The sequence below is a fragment of the Fulmarus glacialis genome, unplaced genomic scaffold (assembly GCF_000690835.1).
Source record: "Fulmarus glacialis isolate BGI_N327 unplaced genomic scaffold, ASM69083v1 scaffold6874, whole genome shotgun sequence".
Lineage (NCBI taxonomy): Eukaryota > Metazoa > Chordata > Aves > Procellariiformes > Procellariidae > Fulmarus > Fulmarus glacialis.
This window is the reverse complement of record NW_009209862.1, coordinates 104188-124661: the sequence shown is the minus strand read 5'-3', so window position 1 is coordinate 124661 and position 20474 is coordinate 104188. Positions and strand designations below refer to the sequence as shown.

General features: G+C 39.2%; 1 protein-coding gene across 1 annotated transcript in view; it reads left to right on the top strand.

The window, feature by feature from the left end:
- Positions 1 to 1344: 1344 nt before the first annotated feature.
- The window catches only part of LOC104076188 (dihydropyrimidine dehydrogenase [NADP(+)]-like), a gene marked incomplete at its 3' end in the record, with an annotated part of 119703 nt that continues 100573 nt past the window's right edge, over positions 1345 to 20474 (top strand). The window contains exons 1-3 of the mRNA XM_009576962.1: positions 1345 to 1624; positions 8342 to 8508; positions 18627 to 18695. Of these exons, the coding sequence (XP_009575257.1) occupies positions 1345 to 1624; positions 8342 to 8508; positions 18627 to 18695 (516 nt within the window). The remainder of the gene's footprint in view (positions 1625 to 8341; positions 8509 to 18626; positions 18696 to 20474) is intronic.

Genomic DNA, 20474 nt, shown 5'->3' with positions numbered 1-20474 from the left:
GACTTTGTAATCTGATTACTGAAAGGAATTGTCCAGAATATCTAAAATTGTTGTAGATCTCCTTTGAGACTTAAAATTAAGGGACATTAGGTGGAAAACTTTTTTAAGATATAGAGGAATCGTAAACTTCACAGCTTTACTGTGAGGAAAAGGTCAAAGTTGGCTTTCTCACTAGATGTATTAGGAATAATTTGTGTATTTTTGCAGGCTTTATTATAGCTTTTATTTTTGATGGGTGTTCAGAGTTCTGTGGGATGTTGTGTAGAGTACATAGTATTTATTTCGAGATACCAGTCACTGACTTGATTCAGGTTATAAAAGGTAATAGTTTGTTTTACCATTTGGGTTTCAAATATGAAATACTTTGGAATTTGGAATAGCATTTGTAGTACAGGTAATTAGGTGAAGTGAAAGGCAGAACCTTCATCTTCGTCTTTGCAGGAGTCACGTTCAGAAGAAGTGAAGATCAAATTGTCAGCCAGCTGTTCTCCATAAATGCCTGCTTTTCCTAGGGCTGGTATAGATAGCTTTGCCTTTCCATCACAAAGAAATATTTTATACTCCAAATACCTACTGAGGTGTGCATCCACATGATAAGTCACAGACATCTTGACAAGCCACAACACCTACAAACTTGGAATAAAACATTTCTAAAGAACCAGGTAGGGCTGTGCCCATGTGGACCTCATTTGGTACCAACAGCACCCAGTGTATTGTGGACCTGAATGGGGAGGTACACACCATGCATCCTCAGGCCTATCAGAGGACCCTTGCTGGAAGCCCAGATACTTTTCCACATAAACTGAGAATGATGGAGCACAAGGGGAGGGAGCCACAAGCCGGGCTGCTCAGAAGCTTGCACACTCCATATCATGGAAGTGCCCAGCAGCACAGAACAGCTACCTGGGTTCCCTTATCTGAATTTCAGATCCACAAATCACATTAAAAAACTCCAGAAGTTGTTATTGCTGCCGCTTAAACTTCCCAAAGCCAGCCGTCATGGATGGTTGGTAGGAGGTGAAAAAACCCACACAGCAGTTGTTAAATTCACCATATGGAAAAGATCCCTTTCACTACAGAAAACTGGCAGTAGGCCTAGTCCCTTAACATCGGAGGAAATCCTAGCAGAAAAGGGAGGATGAGGTTGGAATAAGGCACTCATACTGGTTCCCTCGCACAGGAACTAAACCACTTGGCCCTAGCCAGCGTGGAGTGCAAGAATGGCCAAGACTCCTCAATTTCCAATGACTACTGTGCTGGGAAGAAAGGAAGAGGCCTTGGAACATGGAGCATATGATGACCTTCCCTTTTTCCCTTCATCCTTCACCACAATGAAAAGGGAGGATGAAAAACAGTATAGAAAGATGCTTCCTAGAAAAGAGAGAGAAGAGAGCTGACATGAAAGAAGAGCAGACACATTATCAGTGTACCTCCGCCTGTTCCAGGGGAGCTTCCACTCTCCCCCATCCTGAGGGTGTCCCGGTTCAGCTCTTCATGAGCCAGCAGAATGCAGTTTCCTCTGTGCAATCTAAGGAGGAATTCAAAAGAACTCTGATTTACACGGTGGATTTACACCAGAAGTGCCCGTCCATTTCTGTAGGCACAGCAGTTTCTATTTGTAAGAGTAAGTGAACAAAACCAGAGGCTAGTAACAGAAATGTTGATGTATTGAGTCTTTGAGATCACATTTTCTTATAAAGAAGAAAGTTTTCTGGGAAAGTCTCTTCCACAAGGCATAAAAAATGCTCAAGCCTCATGTGACCTAAATATTAATAGAGATGGGACTGAGCTACAAAATACAGTGCTGTGAATTTTCACTTCTGGAGGCTTAGGTGTTAGTAAATAAAAATGAGAAAATACAGGAAAATTCTCATCTATCATCAGCATTTTTTGATAGTAGTGTTGGCTATAGCAGATCTGCTTGCAGCTTGAAAAGTAGCAGAGAATTGGCATGTGGTCAATGTAACACCTCTTTTCTAGGAGAGATCTGGGGAACTACAGACCTTAAATCCTTGTATGCAAATTGGTAGAAGCTCTTCTAAAAAAAAAAAAAATTAGTAAAAAGGAAAAAAAAAAAAACAACGAACAAAAAGAGTAAAGAAACCCCTTGTGTAGTATGGCATGCCTTACAAAATGTTCCTTGAAGACATCAAGAGAGACTCAGCTGATAAAGTGAGCTTGGGTTTCCGAAAGCATTTGATAGGGTACCTCACTGAAGGATTTGAAAGAAATTAAGTCGCCATAAGATTAGAGGGAAGAAACCCACATGAATAAATAACTAGTTAAACATAGGAAACAATGTTAAGCAGTAAATACTCAATTTTCATAGTGGATAGAGAGCTCCAAAAAAATTCCTTAGGGATCTGTGCTGTGTTCTGTGCTATTTAAAATGTTTATCTGGAAAAGAGAGAGAATTTCAAGAATATAAACTTTGCTGGTAATGGTAAGTATTGTAGGGAGATAAAGATGAGAGCTGACTATAAAGGGTTGTGAAGGATCTTGCATTACTGAGTGACTGGCCAATGAACTGCCAGATAAAATTAAATGAAGATAAATGTAGTATGCACATGGGATAAAACAGCACTAAATTTATATATACAGTGGTTGATTCTAAGCTAACCATACTAGGGTTACAGTAGAAAGCATCATGAAAATCTCAGCTTAATGCTGAACAGCATTGAAATAAAGCTTATCAAACACAGAATTTTGGAAGAGAGAACAAAGCAAAACCCATCATTATGCCAGCGTATTGATTCTTTTTTTTTGCACATTTTGAATACACTGTGCAGTTCAGATTTTTCTGTCTCAGCAAGGGTGCAGCTGGATTGGAACCAGAAGGGTGATAGGTGGAAACGAGCAGTTGGAGACACTTTACCACATGCCACTGTGGCTGTGGAGCTCATTCTCACAGGGCATTGCTGGTGCCAGAGATACATACAGGTTGAGAAAGAACCGACTGGAAAAATTATTTGGAGAAGGCTATGGGAGTTCCTGTGCCACAGATTTCTTAAATGCTGGGAGAGTTTTCTAGGGAACCGTTACTGTAAGCCCTAGAGAGCTGCTGCTGGTGCGTGCCGGAAAAGGGGTACTGAGCTACGTAACCCATTCCTACAGGTTTACACATGTCGATGCACAAAGAAGAGCTGTTAGATTTGTACCCAGGATCGGAAACCCTCTCCTGCCTCCCAGTCCTGTCTCAACCTTTGGACCATTGTGCCTGCATTACATTTTGACAACCTGATTAGCATGTAACTACATTACTTGAACTCAAGCTGAGATGAAGATATATTTTGTACTAGTTTGAAATTATGTGCTAAGGGTTTTGTGATTCAAGTGCTGTCTTCAATTTACTAAGATTTGAAGGGCTGCATTTCCAGAGGGTTACCACAGATGATCCTACATATAGAAGCACAAGAAAGTCTACTAAAAATTTACGCAGAGACAATGTCTGTTCATGCATGTTCAAATGATCATGCAGTACATGTCATGCTAATTGGTCCCAACTGCTACAATATTAATTCCGGGAGTTTTGTTATTATTAATTTTTTAAGAATATGGTTATTAACCTGGCAAAGAGGTGGAAACACACACTCTGGCCATCAGTTTGAGGGAATTTTGTTTTAATAAAGCACAAAACTTTTGCTGGAAACTGCAATTTGTAACTGAAAATAGAACCACATGGTAAATTCAGTGAGATTTTTACAATCAATCTATGATTCAAATGTACATGTTTGTGGTGACAAATTAGGACCCTGAGGAGAAATGTGAGAAAAACTTTTATGTTTTGCACTTGGAAACTACAGCTTTGTTGAGAAACCTGTCAAACTAGTTTAGTGCAGAACTGTACTTTCTTCCTATGCCGTGACTTATTTTGTTTGTTTTACTTTCACAGCTAAGGTTTGACAAATAGTAAGTAGTTCAGTAAGGCAGAGGATTATTTGTACATACGCTAAGAATATCCTTTTGATTTGGAGAGTGAGTTATTGATCCCTGCAAGAAAAGAACGATTTTCACAGTTTTGTGAGGGCTATAAGCACATCTTTAAAACTTTAGCCTTAGGGTAAGAACTAGGAGAAAATTAAAGCAGTTTCTGAAATACTTCACCAACCATCTCCTAGAAAATGACCCAATCTGCTTGATTATTGGAAAAGACAAACTCCTTAATGGCTAGCATCAGCTGAAGCTGGTTCAGGACGTGCTTTGGCTGTTGCTGCTAAAAATTCCTTTTTTGAAGAGATGTGTGAATGGTCATTAAGCAGGAGTATCAACAAAGGAAATGCACTAAACATAAAGACAGTGTGATTAAAAAGATATTTCTAGAATGTAATTCTGCTGACAGTGACATGAAGAGTTGCATATTTTTGTTCATCTTATTAAGGTTTGAATTTCCTTTTATTTTTCTATGCAGACTATTATTTAGAGAGAAAAGAAAAGCTCTTAAAATCCCCAACTGTTTTCTCAGTTTGGTAAGTTACTGTGTGCACAATAGAGTGCTGCGAAATGATCTGTGAAATCTGGCTGGGTATGAGGCAGAGCATTCATTCTTTCTAGAAACGTCTTCCGTAAACTGCAACAAAAGGAAATTGCATCATGCATTAAAAAAATCTGTACACTAAGATGTCCATTTCACCTCCCCCAGTCTGTGCTTAAAATAGTAATAACAACCTTGGTGCAGGGCATTTCCTGGCGATTAATAACTGGCCAGGGTTAATGGGCCTCAGCAGTGCCTCGGGCCATCAACTCCTCCCAGCCAGTCATTACTGCCTGGGAAATGCCCTTTTCTGGGTAGTTATTGTTTTAGTATTAGGATGTAGAAGTTGCCATTGGATGGGGAGAAAACGACCTTGTGGCAATGTTAAAAAGTAAACCCCCAAATGGCAAAATTTTAAAATTATTAATAGTCAATGATCCATCAAAATTAAAATCTAAAGTTTGTAAGAATGACAAAATTCTGCTAGCCTTGTTACCTGTGCAAAACATTTATCGCCCAAATACTTCTCCCCAATTTCCATTTCATGTTTGTCATATGCAATTGGGTAAATTACAAAATTTGATCTTTTAAAATGCACAGTAGCTTTGACATTCATTTATACTAGCTGTGATATGTTTTAGTCCTTTATGAGGCGCTGAGTGTATGATTTAGATAATTCTGCTTTTTCTCTTTTATGTAATGTATATTACAATAATAATAAGAAAGCAAATTTATACCTGATAAAAGTAGTAAGTGTATGCTGTTCCTGTAGCCCATATTCTGCACTTAATTTCTGTGATGTGGTTTACATTTTAGGCATTCTGCTAGAGCTCTAATGAAGAAAAATACGAAGGCTAGGTCTATATTTAAAAGTCTTGCTCACATACTTATGTAGGCTAGGAATACTAAAAATAAAATCGCATCTAACTGCTGTCCTGGCAGAACCCTAGTGTAGATGCAGTTATACCATCAAACAGTTTATTTTTGTTCAGAGGCAAGTAAAGAGTTTACTTTACTGATATGAACTCCGTCAATAGTAGGAGAGCTGGCTCTATGCAGACGTGTTCTAGCTTAGACAAGGAAGGCAGCGGCACATGCTTGAATTTATCACAATTGGAGCCAGCTCTTCAGTCTGATTGACAGCAGCTGGACTATATCCCAGCCTCCTGTGCTTTCTGGGGAGGGGGGCTATGGAAAGATCTCAAATTCAGAGCGATATGTGGGAATAAAGTGTTCCAAGATGGTTTTTTTCCTTATCCAGTGAGAGGAACATGTAGATTAGCAGAATTCTTAGTGAGCTCTGAACTGATCTTAATCTACACACTCAACACTGCTGATAGCTTCTGAACTTTTTATGCACGTTGAGTTTAAGAACTATGATCACTTACATAGTCTTCTTCACCAAACTTCTCATATCTGTCACATTTCCATATTCTAGATCTCAGTTCATCCTGCTTTTATATTTTAATTCCTTTTTTATGTTCTGGTTGAAACTAATGAACTGTACTTGCTATTAAGGTTAAGTAACAACTGCTAAACATGCAAAATTAGGTAGCCAGCAGGACCCAAAAAACAAAACTCTTTCTCTCTTCATATAGTATCAGTCTGATATACTGTTATGTGAACACAGACAGGCCAACAAATTACCGTGGGATAGCAAATTACTGTGTGTCAGGATGGTAACTACCCGTGTGCATATTTGTAACTTGCAGCAAATACAAGCTGATTCAAGTTAATATGAATTTCTTTAATTTTGGATGTAGCAAACTGGATGTACCTTGTATTTTATGGCGTTTGAAAGAGCACTGAAGCAGTCGATTGCTGCAGATGTGCCGATTGCTGGTGACTCATTAATCAGCAGTAACTTGTTTGTGCCTATCTTGTGGGGATGGTATATTCTTTTAATTGTTAAAGGATAAATGTGACAGTAAGTACTTATTTTCTGAACACTTAAACCCAAATAAGTATTTTAAAGGCTTCTTTCCAGGAGACATAAATACATCCTTTGTTATAAGCCACGTAAGTTGAATGTAAGCTCTAAGAAACAAAGAAAGTACTTTTCTACCGTATTTCCTGCTGCTGCACCTCTCAGTCTCACAACTCCCAGGAAGAATGCTTTTTCGCTGGTTTATTTTCACATCTTTCTCATATTTTTTAAGCTCAGGGTTTCATTTCAAGTTTTATTTTCTTTTAATTCTCTTCATGATTAACATTTTTGTTATAAAATTCCAGTTATGTTGATTGTTTCTGTCTGTACAGCTAGTTGAGGTCTTATGTTTGGAAAAAAATTATATTGAAACACTATCCCTAAATTTCAGGGTAGCGTTTCTAAAAATCTGTGGCGCTTTTCTTGCAGTGTAAGAATCTGATAGACTTACTCTTAGCCACACTGTTCTTGGCCACCTAGCCATTTATGAGAGATATACCTCCATATTAAAATCTGAATACACTTGCAGAATGTTTCATTTAAGTTATCTACAGCTCAGGTGAGAGTATCTAGAGGTTGTGTGAATTTTATAGGTACCCCAAATTCTTGCCTGTGAGCAGTATGTGCATCTCAAGGTAAAGGGTGGGCATTAAAAATGGATGAGTCACATTTGCATTCTCTTAATGTTGTACTGTTGGCACCCCTCTGGTTCTTAGAAGGGCTTCTGCCTTTGATTCTGCCAGAGGCATCCACGTTTCACCCGATTTATTTCCAGTTTATCTTTTTGGGAGCACACATACTCGCTGCTGGGTCATTGATAAAATCTCTCTAACATTAGATGGCCATTGGTCTTACAGTGCTTTCATTTGAATGAGACTATAATCCTATAGACTATTCAATGCATTTTAATTTTGAAATGTCCAATCACATAGCAGTATGCTGAACAAGTTAGATGATAACAATTTTATTAAACATCCAAATATTTAGTGAAAATAGTAAGGCCTCTTTCAGTTTCTCAGCATCTTCAGATAAGCTTCCCTAAAAGATGAAGAGGTGGGTGGAACTGGCAGTTGAGGAGGAAAGATTAGTCAGAAAGTAGCTGCCAACTTTCAGCCCTTAATTTTGTATCTTCTTTGCTGCTGGAGTGTAGCCAAAAAACTACTTGGGTCATCAGAGATAACAGCTAGCTACTTAAGTAAAATATAATGTCTGCATATAAAAAAAAAAGGCTACCCACTCATGAGATTTTCTGATCATATCTCAGATGGGAGCATTGAAGACCTGCCATCATGAGGTTCGGTGCATAGTGGCACTGTTTGCTGAATTTTCCGCCCAGCTACGAGGTACCAGGGGATAATAGGAAGGGTATATGAAGAGATCAAGTTCAACAGAAAACATGGATTTTCATCTTCACTTCTTGAAAAGTTCTGTGCCTGACAGAAAGTAGAGTTTCTTTCTTTGCTAAGGGACAATTTTAATATAATTTTCATTATAGAAGTATTTATATATGAAACATCTTTTTCAAATGAAAATATTTCTTTATTTTTAAAAGTTTTTGTATAGTCCACAAAGCATGTTTCTTGCTTGCCTCATTTTCTTATCTTCTCTCTTCTCCCTTTTAAAAATTCCTGAAATATATTACTGGCAAGAAGCTATCGAGTGCTAATTTATTGCTAATCATTTGAAAAGCACAACAAGAATTTATTTTGTATAAGAAATGCTACTGTTGATACAGGTTTATTGTTAAATGAGCCTAGGGCTCCCATTAACATGGGCCTAACAAGAAACAGTGGTCTTCCACCAGGTCAGGAGCACTCTTGTTCGTTTGGAGAGGAGCAAGCTGGGTAGCAATCAATGAATGTATGTGAGTGCATCTGGAATTTGGCTTTTTGCAGTTTGAGATTTGTGCATTGTGTGTGAGGGACGTGGATGGCATGTTGTAGTTGTGGAGACGGCCTTGCTGCTGGGCTGTGGGTCTGATCTGTCTCTCAATAACAACCGAGTCTTAGTAAAAAGCAAAGCTGTACAAGCTGAGATAGTGGCAGAAAAAGTAGAACTGAAGACTGTGTTTGCTTTAGTACATGGTGAACGGGGAGAGCAAAATCTAAAGGTAGGTAACAGTGAAGAAAAACATACACACTGGCCCTGCAAGATCACAGGAAGAGACAGCAATGAACCAGATCTCAAAAGGGAGCAGAGATGATAGCTTGAAGATTGCATGAGAGAACAGAAGGCAAAATATACAGATAAAAGACAGGTTTGAATGAATACCAGACTGCAGCAGGTTCCTGTGCCTGGGAGAACACTCGATAAGTTTAATGTCAGAATTGTTAAAGATAGGTGGCTCTCTGCTTGGTGCAAGGATATGAAGTGATCATGAAGAGAATGAGGCAAGAATACTTGTTGATCATGTGTGTTTTTGCAGGGAGGGTTCATACAAAAATTCAGGTTAGCAGGGACCTCAGGAGGTGAGGTGAGCTAGTCCAACCTTCTGCTCAAAGTAAATTGGTTATGAAATCAGACCATTCAGAGAAAATTGTACAGATTTGGAGAGGATGCCCAAAGAAGTGGAAACTTAAGTGTTCTTCAAAAGAATCATTCTAGTGTCTGGAGGAGGAAGGCAAAGGTATCACAAGAAAATGAAGATCAATAGATAGAACAATTATTATTATGTCACTGTGTGCTTTGTAGCTTTCTACCATCCTTTCATCCATGCTTTCCAACAGGAAAATAACCCAGAAAAACTTTTTGTAAGTGATCCTCAGTGAAGTTCTGGTGGGGATGGATCCCACTCGTCCTGCTCTGGCCATTGAAAAGATCCCGTGTTTCCAGCCCTGTGAACATTTGCAGATTGTCTCCTTCCATGAGGTAAACCTGTCCCATTAATCAGGCAGGTTTTGGAGTGTGAGGAAGCTCTCTTCTTTGTGAAGTCCGATACATAGACCAGACAGCAAAGAACAGCGTTAGGGGACTGATAGGATTCCCCCATGCAGCTGGCGTGTAAAGCCCTCAGATAATTTCCTGAAGAAAGGACAAGCCTTATAGCCTTGTTCCCGCATACCTTCTTAATGACCATACCCTCATCTATCAGAACAGCCTAACCTAAGAGCTGTTTGTGCAAAATCAGGTAAATTATCAGTGCTTTTCAATATATCACTACGAGGCTAATGGTGCACAGAGAGAGAGTGGGTGAGTTGTGGAGGATGCAACCAGGCTGACAAAATCACTTACTCCTCCCAAGCATTGCTTTGGCACCAGCAACGTCACATGATGTAGATCGCAGGGCTCTAAAGCGCAAAAGGGAAGGGTTTTCCTCCCTCCTCTCTGAGCTACATTTTTCTCCTCTACCGGCACCGATATACTGCTAGTTTTCTTGAGCCTTCGAATCCAAGGAAGTGAATTAAAAGAAGCCCTGGGGGTGATGGAACAAGGGAAGAGATAGGATTTTTCGGGGATGCAGAGAGACAAATTTGACCGGGGAATTGCTAGCTGACTGAATGCAGGAGTTAGGGAACTCTGACAAACTTATTCAGTTTGCATTTTGTCTCTTTTTATTTTCTACTGAATTTGTTTTCTAATAAGTTAAGCAGCTTTGCTGCTAATACAGGAAATATATCTGTGTATCTAGAAGCAGCCAGGGACTGGAAGGGATCTAGGGTTCCTTTCAGTCAATGGCTGCTCATTCCCTCCATAGGAGCAGCCTACAGCCCTTGAACATATTTGTCTCCAGTTGGCTTCCCCTCTCAGAGGGGCACCCTGCAGAGAGTTGCCTGTGCTATTGTGAGAATAAACAGTAGCAATTAGCAAGGTGCTCGAAGAACTGTGTTAAATCGGACTGTATGTATACCAGGGCAGGTAATTTGATGAGAGAAAAATTTCTAAAGGTGGAGGAAAAAATCCACAAATTTGTGTTACCTTTTGCCAGCCTTGTTTTCTATATGTGGTCTTAAGAATCAATGATGTGTCAGCACCCTGGTGTAAAGCTTTTGCTACAGGTCATAGCATGTGTCTGAAATATCGTAGAATTAGATATATCCTTTTTCTGTTAGCTTCTCCAATACTGTATTGGCCTCCTCTGCTTTCTCTTTGTATTAAGTCAGCGTGGAACGTACAGAAATACAGCAGGGGCATGGCAGATCCACAAGGGCTTGCAGGTATTGTTTGCAAGGAGTACTACTGAAAATGAGTATCTGTCTTCACTCTTCTCTTGGATTCAGCCTTTGTTAACTTATGTCTTTTCCTTTTAGTAATGCTGATTTCCATTCACCCATGTATTCATTTTCACTCATTACCAAAAAGGCTAAAGGTTGAACTTGGATAGGTTTCCTATGCAAAATAAAATCCCAAAGATTCTATCAAATTCCCGGGAAGTCTTCAGCTACATGGGTAATTTTCAATGGAATTTGGAGGGTTTACCTGAAGCGCTGAAATTTTCAACAGTCATCATAAAATGAACATACTTTTTCTAATCATGTAAAGTATTTGAGTTTCCCTCAAGTGTTTTGTACAAGTGCTATATTTTCTTTCATTAAACATCTGTTTTGGGGAAATCCTGTTCCATGGTCTCTTTTTCAGTCTTCAGGAATTACCATGTCTTAATTAGAGTGCCTTGAAGCATGGGAGGTACAGGTGCATCAGAAGGTCTCTTCTTTTTCTGTCCATTCATTTTGCTTTCAGTCGTATTCTAAGTTGGTAGGACTCTCATGAAATGTTTGAATGGAAAGTTAACTTTTCATTTATTCACACTTTCCATGTGCATGATCTCTGCCTACACATTTATGTGTACAAGCAGGGCTAAGGGCATGGTAGCTCAACTCCTGCCCTGATAGCGGCTGATAGAATGCCGAATTTCACGTGGCAGAGGAGCAGTTACAACACCAAGCTGTTCCCTCGTTTTCCTACAGGTGTAGCCAGTCCTAAAGAGCAATCTGTTTAGTTTCGTGCTCCCATCAAAGCCACAGCATTCTGTTACTTTACAAAGAAATGGGTTTGTTCATAACCCTTGGTTTTTATTTGTCTGAGGACATTAGATCCTAACAACTCTAGACCCTAATTTGAAGCTGCAGCCCAGTGTACTCACTGTCATCCATCAAATAATCTCATTAAATAGATGGAATCTCAATGATAGAAGTAGAGTCATCATACAAAAATAACTGCCTTTGAAAACAAGCGTCTCCGTTTAGCCTGAGAAGAGAACCTTTGGTGTTTCCTGTTCGTGATGATTTTGTGTGTGTGGTAGGGTGAGCAAATGCTAATATTTTCAACCTCCTATCATCAGCTTCTCTAGACTTATTTATGTGCTGATAATGTTCAGCCTGTTTTTGTGTCGATCTGTTGTATCTCTCTTTCTCTTCACTTTGAAAACCAAACCAGAGATCTCAACATAAGGTAATAAGGTAAAGACAGGGCTTTATTCAGAAGGTTTGCTACACAAGGACAGCAACATAATAAACATTCTAATATTCCCTACTTGTCTTATTTTCATTTACTCAAATTATCTTAAATGTATTTTAATGCAAGTTAAGAAGGAAAACAGTGGATGGTTAGAGATTGTTAAATTCTCCACTCCCTGAAAAAAGAGAGAAGAGAAGCAGAATTATAGGTCAGCAATGTCAAGACATTCCGCATTACTTTATCATCATGCAGAATCTTTTTATTAAGGCAGCATAGAAAGAATAGATTTATGGACTGAAGGTACAATGTTTAATATGTCCATATCCATCTAGATTGACAGTTCCTACCGACATGAATTTCCCAGGGGAGACAGTGTTACTGGTGTCAGTGGATGGCATCATTTACTTCAATGTTCCATTATTAAATTGATAACAAGATAATTCCTCTGCTTCTCAGAGACATGACAGGGTTTACAATTGTTAACTTTCTTATTGCATGGGATTTGGTGTTCTAGGTAGTTTTTAATAAGAAGCTTATTTTTATTTCAGTTCTGCAACAAATCAAAAATTACAACAAGAAAGTACAGAAAAAGAGAAACCTGGTTGGGTCTACATGGCATCAAAATCAGGCTGGTTTCTAGAGGGTTATTTTGACAACAGTAAGTCTTTGTGCTCCCATTGTTTTTCAGTACTGCACATTTAAGCGTGTTTGTGCAATACGGGATATTTGCTGCAGTCGTACTCTGACCTTGTGAGGTGGGTGTTAGAAATGTTCTGTACATCGGTAATTCTGGCTGGGTGATTTTGAGGAGGATCATTTCATCAGCCAGCGGCCATTTGGAAAAGCAGAGGACTGCCGCAAGTGACGCTGAGTGTCAGTAAGCCTCCAAGAATATTTCTGCTGGCGAGATGTGGCATAGCTGTGACTTGTCCTGAACCTGACGTTGTGCAAGAGGCAGGGTTACAGAGGCAGGCTAGTTGTGCAAGTGTCGATAAGGTGGAAAATCTTTACCAACCCAAAAAGTCCTGTGGTGCTGCTATTTATTCCCTTGCTACTCGCTCTTTGCTACTGAGACTGCATCTAAGAGCTATTGGGTAGGGCAGAATCTGGTCTATGGTCCGAATGTTTCGTTCTTTCATGTGTGAAAAAACAATGAGAACTCTATATGCAGCACGTATGTTTTTCAGTTAGATATTTACAAGGTTGTTTATCGTGTCATTGAAGGAGTGCTCAGTAAACTGTTCTTTATTAGCTTTTCACCAGGCACCTGGTGGACCACATGCTCTTGTAGCTACACGTGTGCAGGACCTTCAGGAAATGCTCCGAGTGTGTCGGCTTGTTGCAGTGTGTGGGTGAGAGATGGTGTTGGTCAGAACTGAGTGCACGTACCCCTCATTCAGACAGAAGGGGGATTTTAATGCTGTGAAATAATGGTTCAGCTGCCAAGAAGTTCTCCTGTCCTAATGTGCTCGTCTTTTGCAATGGCGAGTGATGAACTAAATATGTTATTTTTGCCATTGTTTTAGAAAGACTGTATCTTCAGTGCCGAGCCACTTCCTAGTAAAAGCTTCCTGAGGAATGTTGTTTAAAAACGTTTGGGTTTGCTCAGACTAAGCAGGTCATGTGGCAAGGCTATACTGTGTTGTTTGGGAAGAGGAAACATGTCTTGAAAGGAAGATTCAGGTCTTTCCCTCTGGCCCAAGCACAAATGCCTTCTGAAGTTGAGATTGATCAAGGATAATTTTGTGGGTATTTGAAATCTGGTTTTTAATGTAGTCTTCAATCTTGGCACTCTCTCTATCCGCAGCAATTACCCTGTTCCATATCTCTGCTTCCCAAACAGGTAGCTGTTACAAAACCAGTCCTTCAGTCTTCTTGAAAGCTTCTCTTGATTTTACAGCTTTCAGGGGAACGCTCTCTTAAAGATGATGTTAAGGACCTCTTTCTGTTTCTGCAAGGGATGTGCACATCAAAAATAAACTCCTGGGGATTTTTGCAAGTGTTTGAGAAAGCAGAAGGGGGTGCAGGCTGAGGCCAGCACCAGTGGCCAAACAGAGCATCTATGGACATTGGTGCAGAACTGTCCTCAAGCCTGGTGCAGCAATGGGAAGGAACAGGCAGGGAAGAGAAAGCAGAAATTATATGAGTGGTTGAATTTGCTGAAGTGCAGGGAGATTATGCACAGACCTGGAAGAATAGGTTAGGAACAGATATGGGCTATGGGCTGTATTAGATGACCAAAAGAAATATGGTTATTACAGGCATTGAGGGTAAAGGATTGTGATTCCATTGTGTCTGTTGGGAAGTTTTCTTAAATTTGCGGGAATTGACAGTGTTCACATTTAAATCCATCCCCCTGAGATTTTTTTCAGACTCTTTGAGTGTACTGAAACTCCCTTATTCCCTGCAGAGCGGTACAGGACAAATGGTAATTGTCTACCTAGAGTTTTACTGCTGTCTGGCTTTAAATAGATGTTCTCAGGATTGTCTGACCCAAAGTAGGCCCAGGGTTTTTTTTTCTCCTTCCTTTTGTTTTGCAACCTCTTGCAGTGAATTCCGTGTGTTGGGGAAGAAAGATCACTTGAAAACATACACAGTGGTGAACCTCATCCTTTTTATTTCTTTTAATGCTATTGCATTCATGAGACATTCACGTAGAGCCAATGGAAGAGAAAAAAAAAACATTCACAAGGGAAATAGATTCTAGTTTAAGCTTCCAGGGGATTATTATAAACAGGGAGAAAAAATATTTTAAGGATTATGAGAAGTACCTTGTCAGTGTCCTTTTAAGTAGAACAACTACTAATGCATTAGTTACAGAATTCTGTGAAATGTAGCTTTTTACTAGGTGCTTTAGCTACAGTATATTCCTCTTATAATCACGTCCTAAATGGTACATTATATACCCTCCCTCTTCTGTCTCCCCTCCCTCCAACAAAAAAGAAGTTTTATTGTAGACCTTCTTCTTCCATGAATGATCAAGAAAATCCTGTACACGGAACAGTGTCTGATGTTACAAACATGCGTTTGTCCCTTTATAGGCGTTTGGAGAAATTGTCTGTCACCTTGTCTAGTGTCAGGGCATAAAGACCTTGTCTAGTGACATCTGTCACAGTGATCATTGGGGAGGGAGCAGTGCCTGCAGGGCCGCCGCGGTCCTTGATGCCGGGCGGAGTAGGCAGGATCTCTCGACAATAGGCAAAATAGCAGTTTGGATGAAGAAGAGGAGGGAACACATATGCCAGCTATGCTTCTGATCTGGAATAAGGAATGGGCCAGGGATCCCACTGTGCTTCAATCATGCATGGTTTCGCAGGCAGCCCTCACTCAAGCTATGACAAAGCTGCAATTTAGTCAACCTTCATTTACCACTTACTACACTTTAGCAGCAGCTGTATTGTAAGATCTGTCAGTAGTCTACTTTTGTAAGCCGGGCAAGCGTGGTGTGGCCTCGCACTTGTGTTTCAAAGAACTGTAATTAAACTCATGTCAGGTTGCCACTGCAAATTTCATGAGTCAAGAGGAAGGATGTGCTCTCCGGGGATGCTCCTGGGCTGGGCCATGCGCTGGACTTCTGTGAGATACCAGCTGCTTGGGGCTATTAAAGTTGCAGGGGTGGTAATGTGGTACATGGCATTGTAGGCACCAAAGATGTAAAAGAAAAAAAATTAAAATAGTGAGAAGAGGCTGAGAAGCTGAAATGTGATACAATTCCTGTTTATTACTTTCAAATAAAACCTCTGATTTTTATCACTTGTTATTGTTACTTGTCTCTTACTTTTCTCTTTCTAGGTAATAGGAGATAATATTCTATGTTTTCTTTATAAATTCCCGTGTGTGGTTTTAGGAGTAGATTCAAACCTCAAACATCACAGATAGTTCCCCTAAGTGTCCACATACGATAATTATTATTTTTTTGTCATGGGTACTGATTCCAAATGTAAAGACCATAGAGGCATTCTGGGGAAGAATAGTCACTTGAGGAAGGACAGTTTTGTTAAGATGGAGTGCTGGAGGATCTGTTTCCACCTAGGAATTGAGTTTAATTTCAAGTTATAAGAGAGCAGTGGGGAAAAAAGGAGAATAAAATCCCTACTATTTTTAAATTTTCATTACTCGCTCTGAGATCATGGTTTTCATGTGAACAGTCACAGCAAAAATGTAATTTTTGCTTTCAGTTATTTTTGTTGTAATTGTAAACCATTGCTTCTGTCAAAAGTATGTACTTAATTTTAAATGTGAATGCTAAAACTAATCAATATTAAATAAACATGTTGTCTTAATTAACAGCTCTTTGAAACATCACAGATCTTGTTCCTCCTCTTTTGTACACTCCCAGCAGAATTTTCAAATTTCATTAATAACACTTGACAGAACCTAACTCAGCTACTTGTGATTATAGCCAGCCACCCTTGTTGTCTTACAACTTTCCCTGCTGAAAAATTTGGTTTGTTTTAAAGCTGAATTGTGTAGATTTCTGATATACTTTGGATTGTGACTGCAACTGTGAAAATCCTTATCATGTTGTCAGTGTCTGAGTGGTGGGGTTTTTTTTGCTTTAGTTAGTTTATAAAAAGTGTGAATTTGACAAGATACGGTTTCTAGCTAACTTCCACTTAGTGCATATTTTAACTAGTTTCTTACTCTACATTTTTCTCATGTATACTTTCTTAAACTGATTTTTCACAATTTGTGTTTTTAAAATATAAATCTCTTTAAAAAGACTAATATTTTATTTCCAGAGTACTCAAATTATCTTGAATATTCAAGTAGAATATAGAGCAAATTTTGTTTCGTAAACATTTGACCTATAGAGCTATATAAGGTTTCTCACAATAAAAAAAATATGGCATAGGGGAGAGAGTTTTTTCCTCTGTCAAGAGGGGAATAAAAGCATGGCCAGTAATGACTGTGTGCATTTATTGAAAAGCTTGGTCTTATGTTTATGCCAGAGGTGCACACAAATGGGCACCTGCAGGCAAGGCAGGCACTTCATCAAATGCTTTCCTTCTCAAAAGACTCCCGTCTTGCAAACATCAGCCAGAAGGGTGGATGAGTAGGTAGTCTGCAGGTAGGTGGGTGGTAGATTGATAGGTAGAGATTCATCGGAGCAAAACAATGGAAATAATGGAAATAATGATGATGATAAGTGGTATCGTCCTTTTAAATGAATAGATTGTAACCTCACCATGTCTATTTTTCTCCATAGCTACCTTCTTTTTTAAAGTATATTTCCCTCCCTTCTAAAGATACTAAATATCTCATCCTTCTTATGAAGATAATTTGGGAGTTTACAGTTTCCAGCAATTGTGTGTATTGGACAATTTTTCTACACAATGCTTTTTAGTATTTTGCCTTATGTGAATGAGTCATTAACCCTCAGCATTATCGGAAAGTTCAAGAGAAGTGTTATACTGACTGGGAGTGACAGACTAAGCTCATCCCAGATGTTAATGCCGACAGTAAAACTTGTTCGGAAAGCAAAAAAGATTAAAACCAAATTTCATCCTACCTGTGAATCAAACTTACATGTGAACTTTCATACATTTCACACAAGAAGGCCAAATAAACAAGAGTGTGGCCAGATGTTTTTCTGTTCTCCTCTCCTAGCGTTTCCTTTGAATACAGACTGAGCCAGTAGTGCGCTCATAAGTTCTGTGATTTCTTTTTCTGATTTAACCTTTTAGCTGCTGCAATATAGGTCTCTGTTGCTTTTTTCTTGCAAACCTCATCCTTCTAAGAAGTCCTCCATGCAGGGGTTCCTAGGCTGAATTCTCTGCTGATCTCACCACAAATGTATCAACTTCAGTGTTTCAGTGTCTGATGATCTTTGGTGGGTCCAGAACAAGTGGTTTTGTTTTAGTCTTAAATAGAAATTAACATTGTTGCTTGAAGTGGACATCGATCAGAGGAGTAGTTAACGTTCGTTTAACAGTGAATACCACTGTGTGCAACTGGAAAGGTGTGTGTCTAGCTGCCCTCCCGGAAGAATCTTACTAGAACTTATTTTACCTAAAAACTTGAACCTAAATAAAGGTATTAGAGGCAGCAGCACCTACAGGCAGAACCGGGACCTGAAAGGTGCTCAGTGCAGTGAGGAGGAAAGGCAATACACAGAAACAGCTCTTGGGGAACTGGGGCCACAGCCAGCGAATAGGAAATAATAAAATGTGTATCGTGGGAAAAGAAAAGCTGGAATTTCCCTGTGCCACTCTCCCGGTCCTCCCAGATTTTCCCCACATCCTACGAGTCTCCTCCCAGTTGCCTCTACACAAAACATTCCTGGCTGTCTGTCACTGTCCTTAGCTTGCATAGTATGAGATTCCAGGGGACTGGTTTTGGTGTATCCTGGCTTTCTGAAGTCAGCTGGAATATTGTGTTCGTACGCTGCCACATTAGACTGTAAACTCTTGCACTTATGTCTTACCTACCTTTAAAGAGCCTCAAGTACTTCTGGCATTGTATAAATAGTCAATAACTTAATTCCTCAGAAATGAGTATGTCTGACAGTTTTCCTGGTGGGCTCTGCGTCTAGGACAGCCTTTGTTCTTGCTTTATCGCATGACGAAGAGAATGCGAAGTCCTCTACGTGTTTGACTAGACCTGCTGGTTCTCCTTAATGACTTAAAAAATAGGGATAAAATAGATGACTTTGTATACTGTTTCTCATCCCCAGTGAAATACACAGCTATACTTCACTGTTCCTGCTAGTAGTATACAGCTGGTAGTTCCCATACGTAGGTAGTGGTAGTTAATGTCTGGAGTCGCAGTAAAGTACTGTATTACAAAATCTGGTAACATGGCTTAAAATGATTGCATATATATTCTTTTCAGATTCTGATTGCCAGTATCATGTGCAGCTATAACAGGGAGGACTGGACTGAACTTTCAAAAATGGCTGAGGTAATGGTTTCCTAAATGTGTTTCTGCATCTTTTTTTATTCTCCTTAAAAACAAGAGCTGCAATAAGGAATTTCTTGAAAGAAAGAGATTCAAAGTGAAAAACGAGAATTTAAAGCATGTCCATTATAATTTGTTTATTCTGTGTTTTCATTAAAATGATGGAAATGTAAATTTAAAGGAAATCTGTTCCATAAAAATGGTCCCTTGGATTTTTAAGCAGTACCTTGAAAGCCTTTAGTCTTTGAATCTATATAGTTTTTATTTGCATTTTAAGCAAACTGTATATTATGACGGATGCCCTGATAAAATTTAATTCTACCTTTGAGAGCCTAACTTGATCTTACCTTGCCTACAGGCACACTAGTTTGACAGCACCAGAAGAAATTTTGAATATAAAACTCTTGAATATTTAAAGTATAAAAGGCTCATTTAATGCTATTCTAGTTTTAATACAGATTTTCAAAAATGATGGCAGAAAAAGCCAGTGTATATAATAGCAGTCAGCAGGCTTCCTATAATATAAATCCGATCTCACACAAGTGCAAACAGACTATGCACCTGAAATTTTGGTTCAAGGGAAAGAACTATTTAAAAACATGTACCTGTGTCCATAGGGAATAGTACAAGAAATCCTTGATTAAGACCACGATAATTTCATTCAGAAAGGTGTCTATATCTGAATGTAATACGAAGTTGTTATTTTTAAATAAAACTGGTTTTTTCCACATAAAGTATCTAGAGGAAATAAAAAAAATAGTTTCAGAGCAATAAAGGAAGGTTTTAACAAATTTAAGTAAAGAAAAAGAATTAGCTTGTCATTATTGCTAGCATTAGCTCAGATTTAAATGTTTTATTAGTATTATATGTATTTTTTGTACATGTGTTTTTATATATGTGTAGATGTGGGTGTGGATATTTTGAATTTGTGTTTTCATATGGCTGAATGTGTATGTTTGGACATCATTTCTTCTTTATTCACAGTGTCCTAAGCCCTCCTATGGTGATGTGGGAAGACACTTCTCTATTTTCTCTGGGCATTTTAAACCTATGAGGAAAAAAATCACTTTGGGGACTTAGGGAAGTGAAATTAAACATTATCAGTAATTGGGTTGGTGATCTTCAACACTAGTCCTTTTTATACCTGTATTTACCTAATTGACCATGAAATCTTTTGTGGAATCCGCACTTGACAGGAGCAGTACCGCTTTTAAACTGACTAAGATGAATGGCTTTATTGCGCCATTTGCTCCTCTTTTTTATTCCAGTGGTACTGCTATCCATTTTAAAACAGGTATTTCCAGCCTGTGTTTGTATTTATGTTACCCCTTTAGAAAAAAGTAGTTCTTTAAATGCACTCAATAATGTGTAACATACGTGATATAACTTTCTTCTGCAAAGTAGTTGTTAGTCTCCATTCTGTGAAGAGCAGCACACTTGTTTGGGGCGCTCTGGAATCCGCAGCTGAAGAGCAGTGATATTTAATCGCACGCCTAGGATCCTGCCTAGAAGGTAATAGATGTGGCTTTCCAAAGAGCAGAAGCCCCAGCAGGTACCGCAGTGCCTCTCGGCAGGAGGACGACCTATTCGTGCAAAAGGTCAGCTTGTCGCAGAGGCCGACAGCACCAGCATCAGCGTGGCATGGCCGGGCTTGCAGAGCTGGCCAGGACATGGAGGATTCCTGAAAGTGATGGATGGCTTCTCCCCTGCTCACACGCTCGGGGAGCTGCCGAACCATGGCCACAAAGCAGGCAAAGTTACTCCATTTCAATAAGCAAAAAA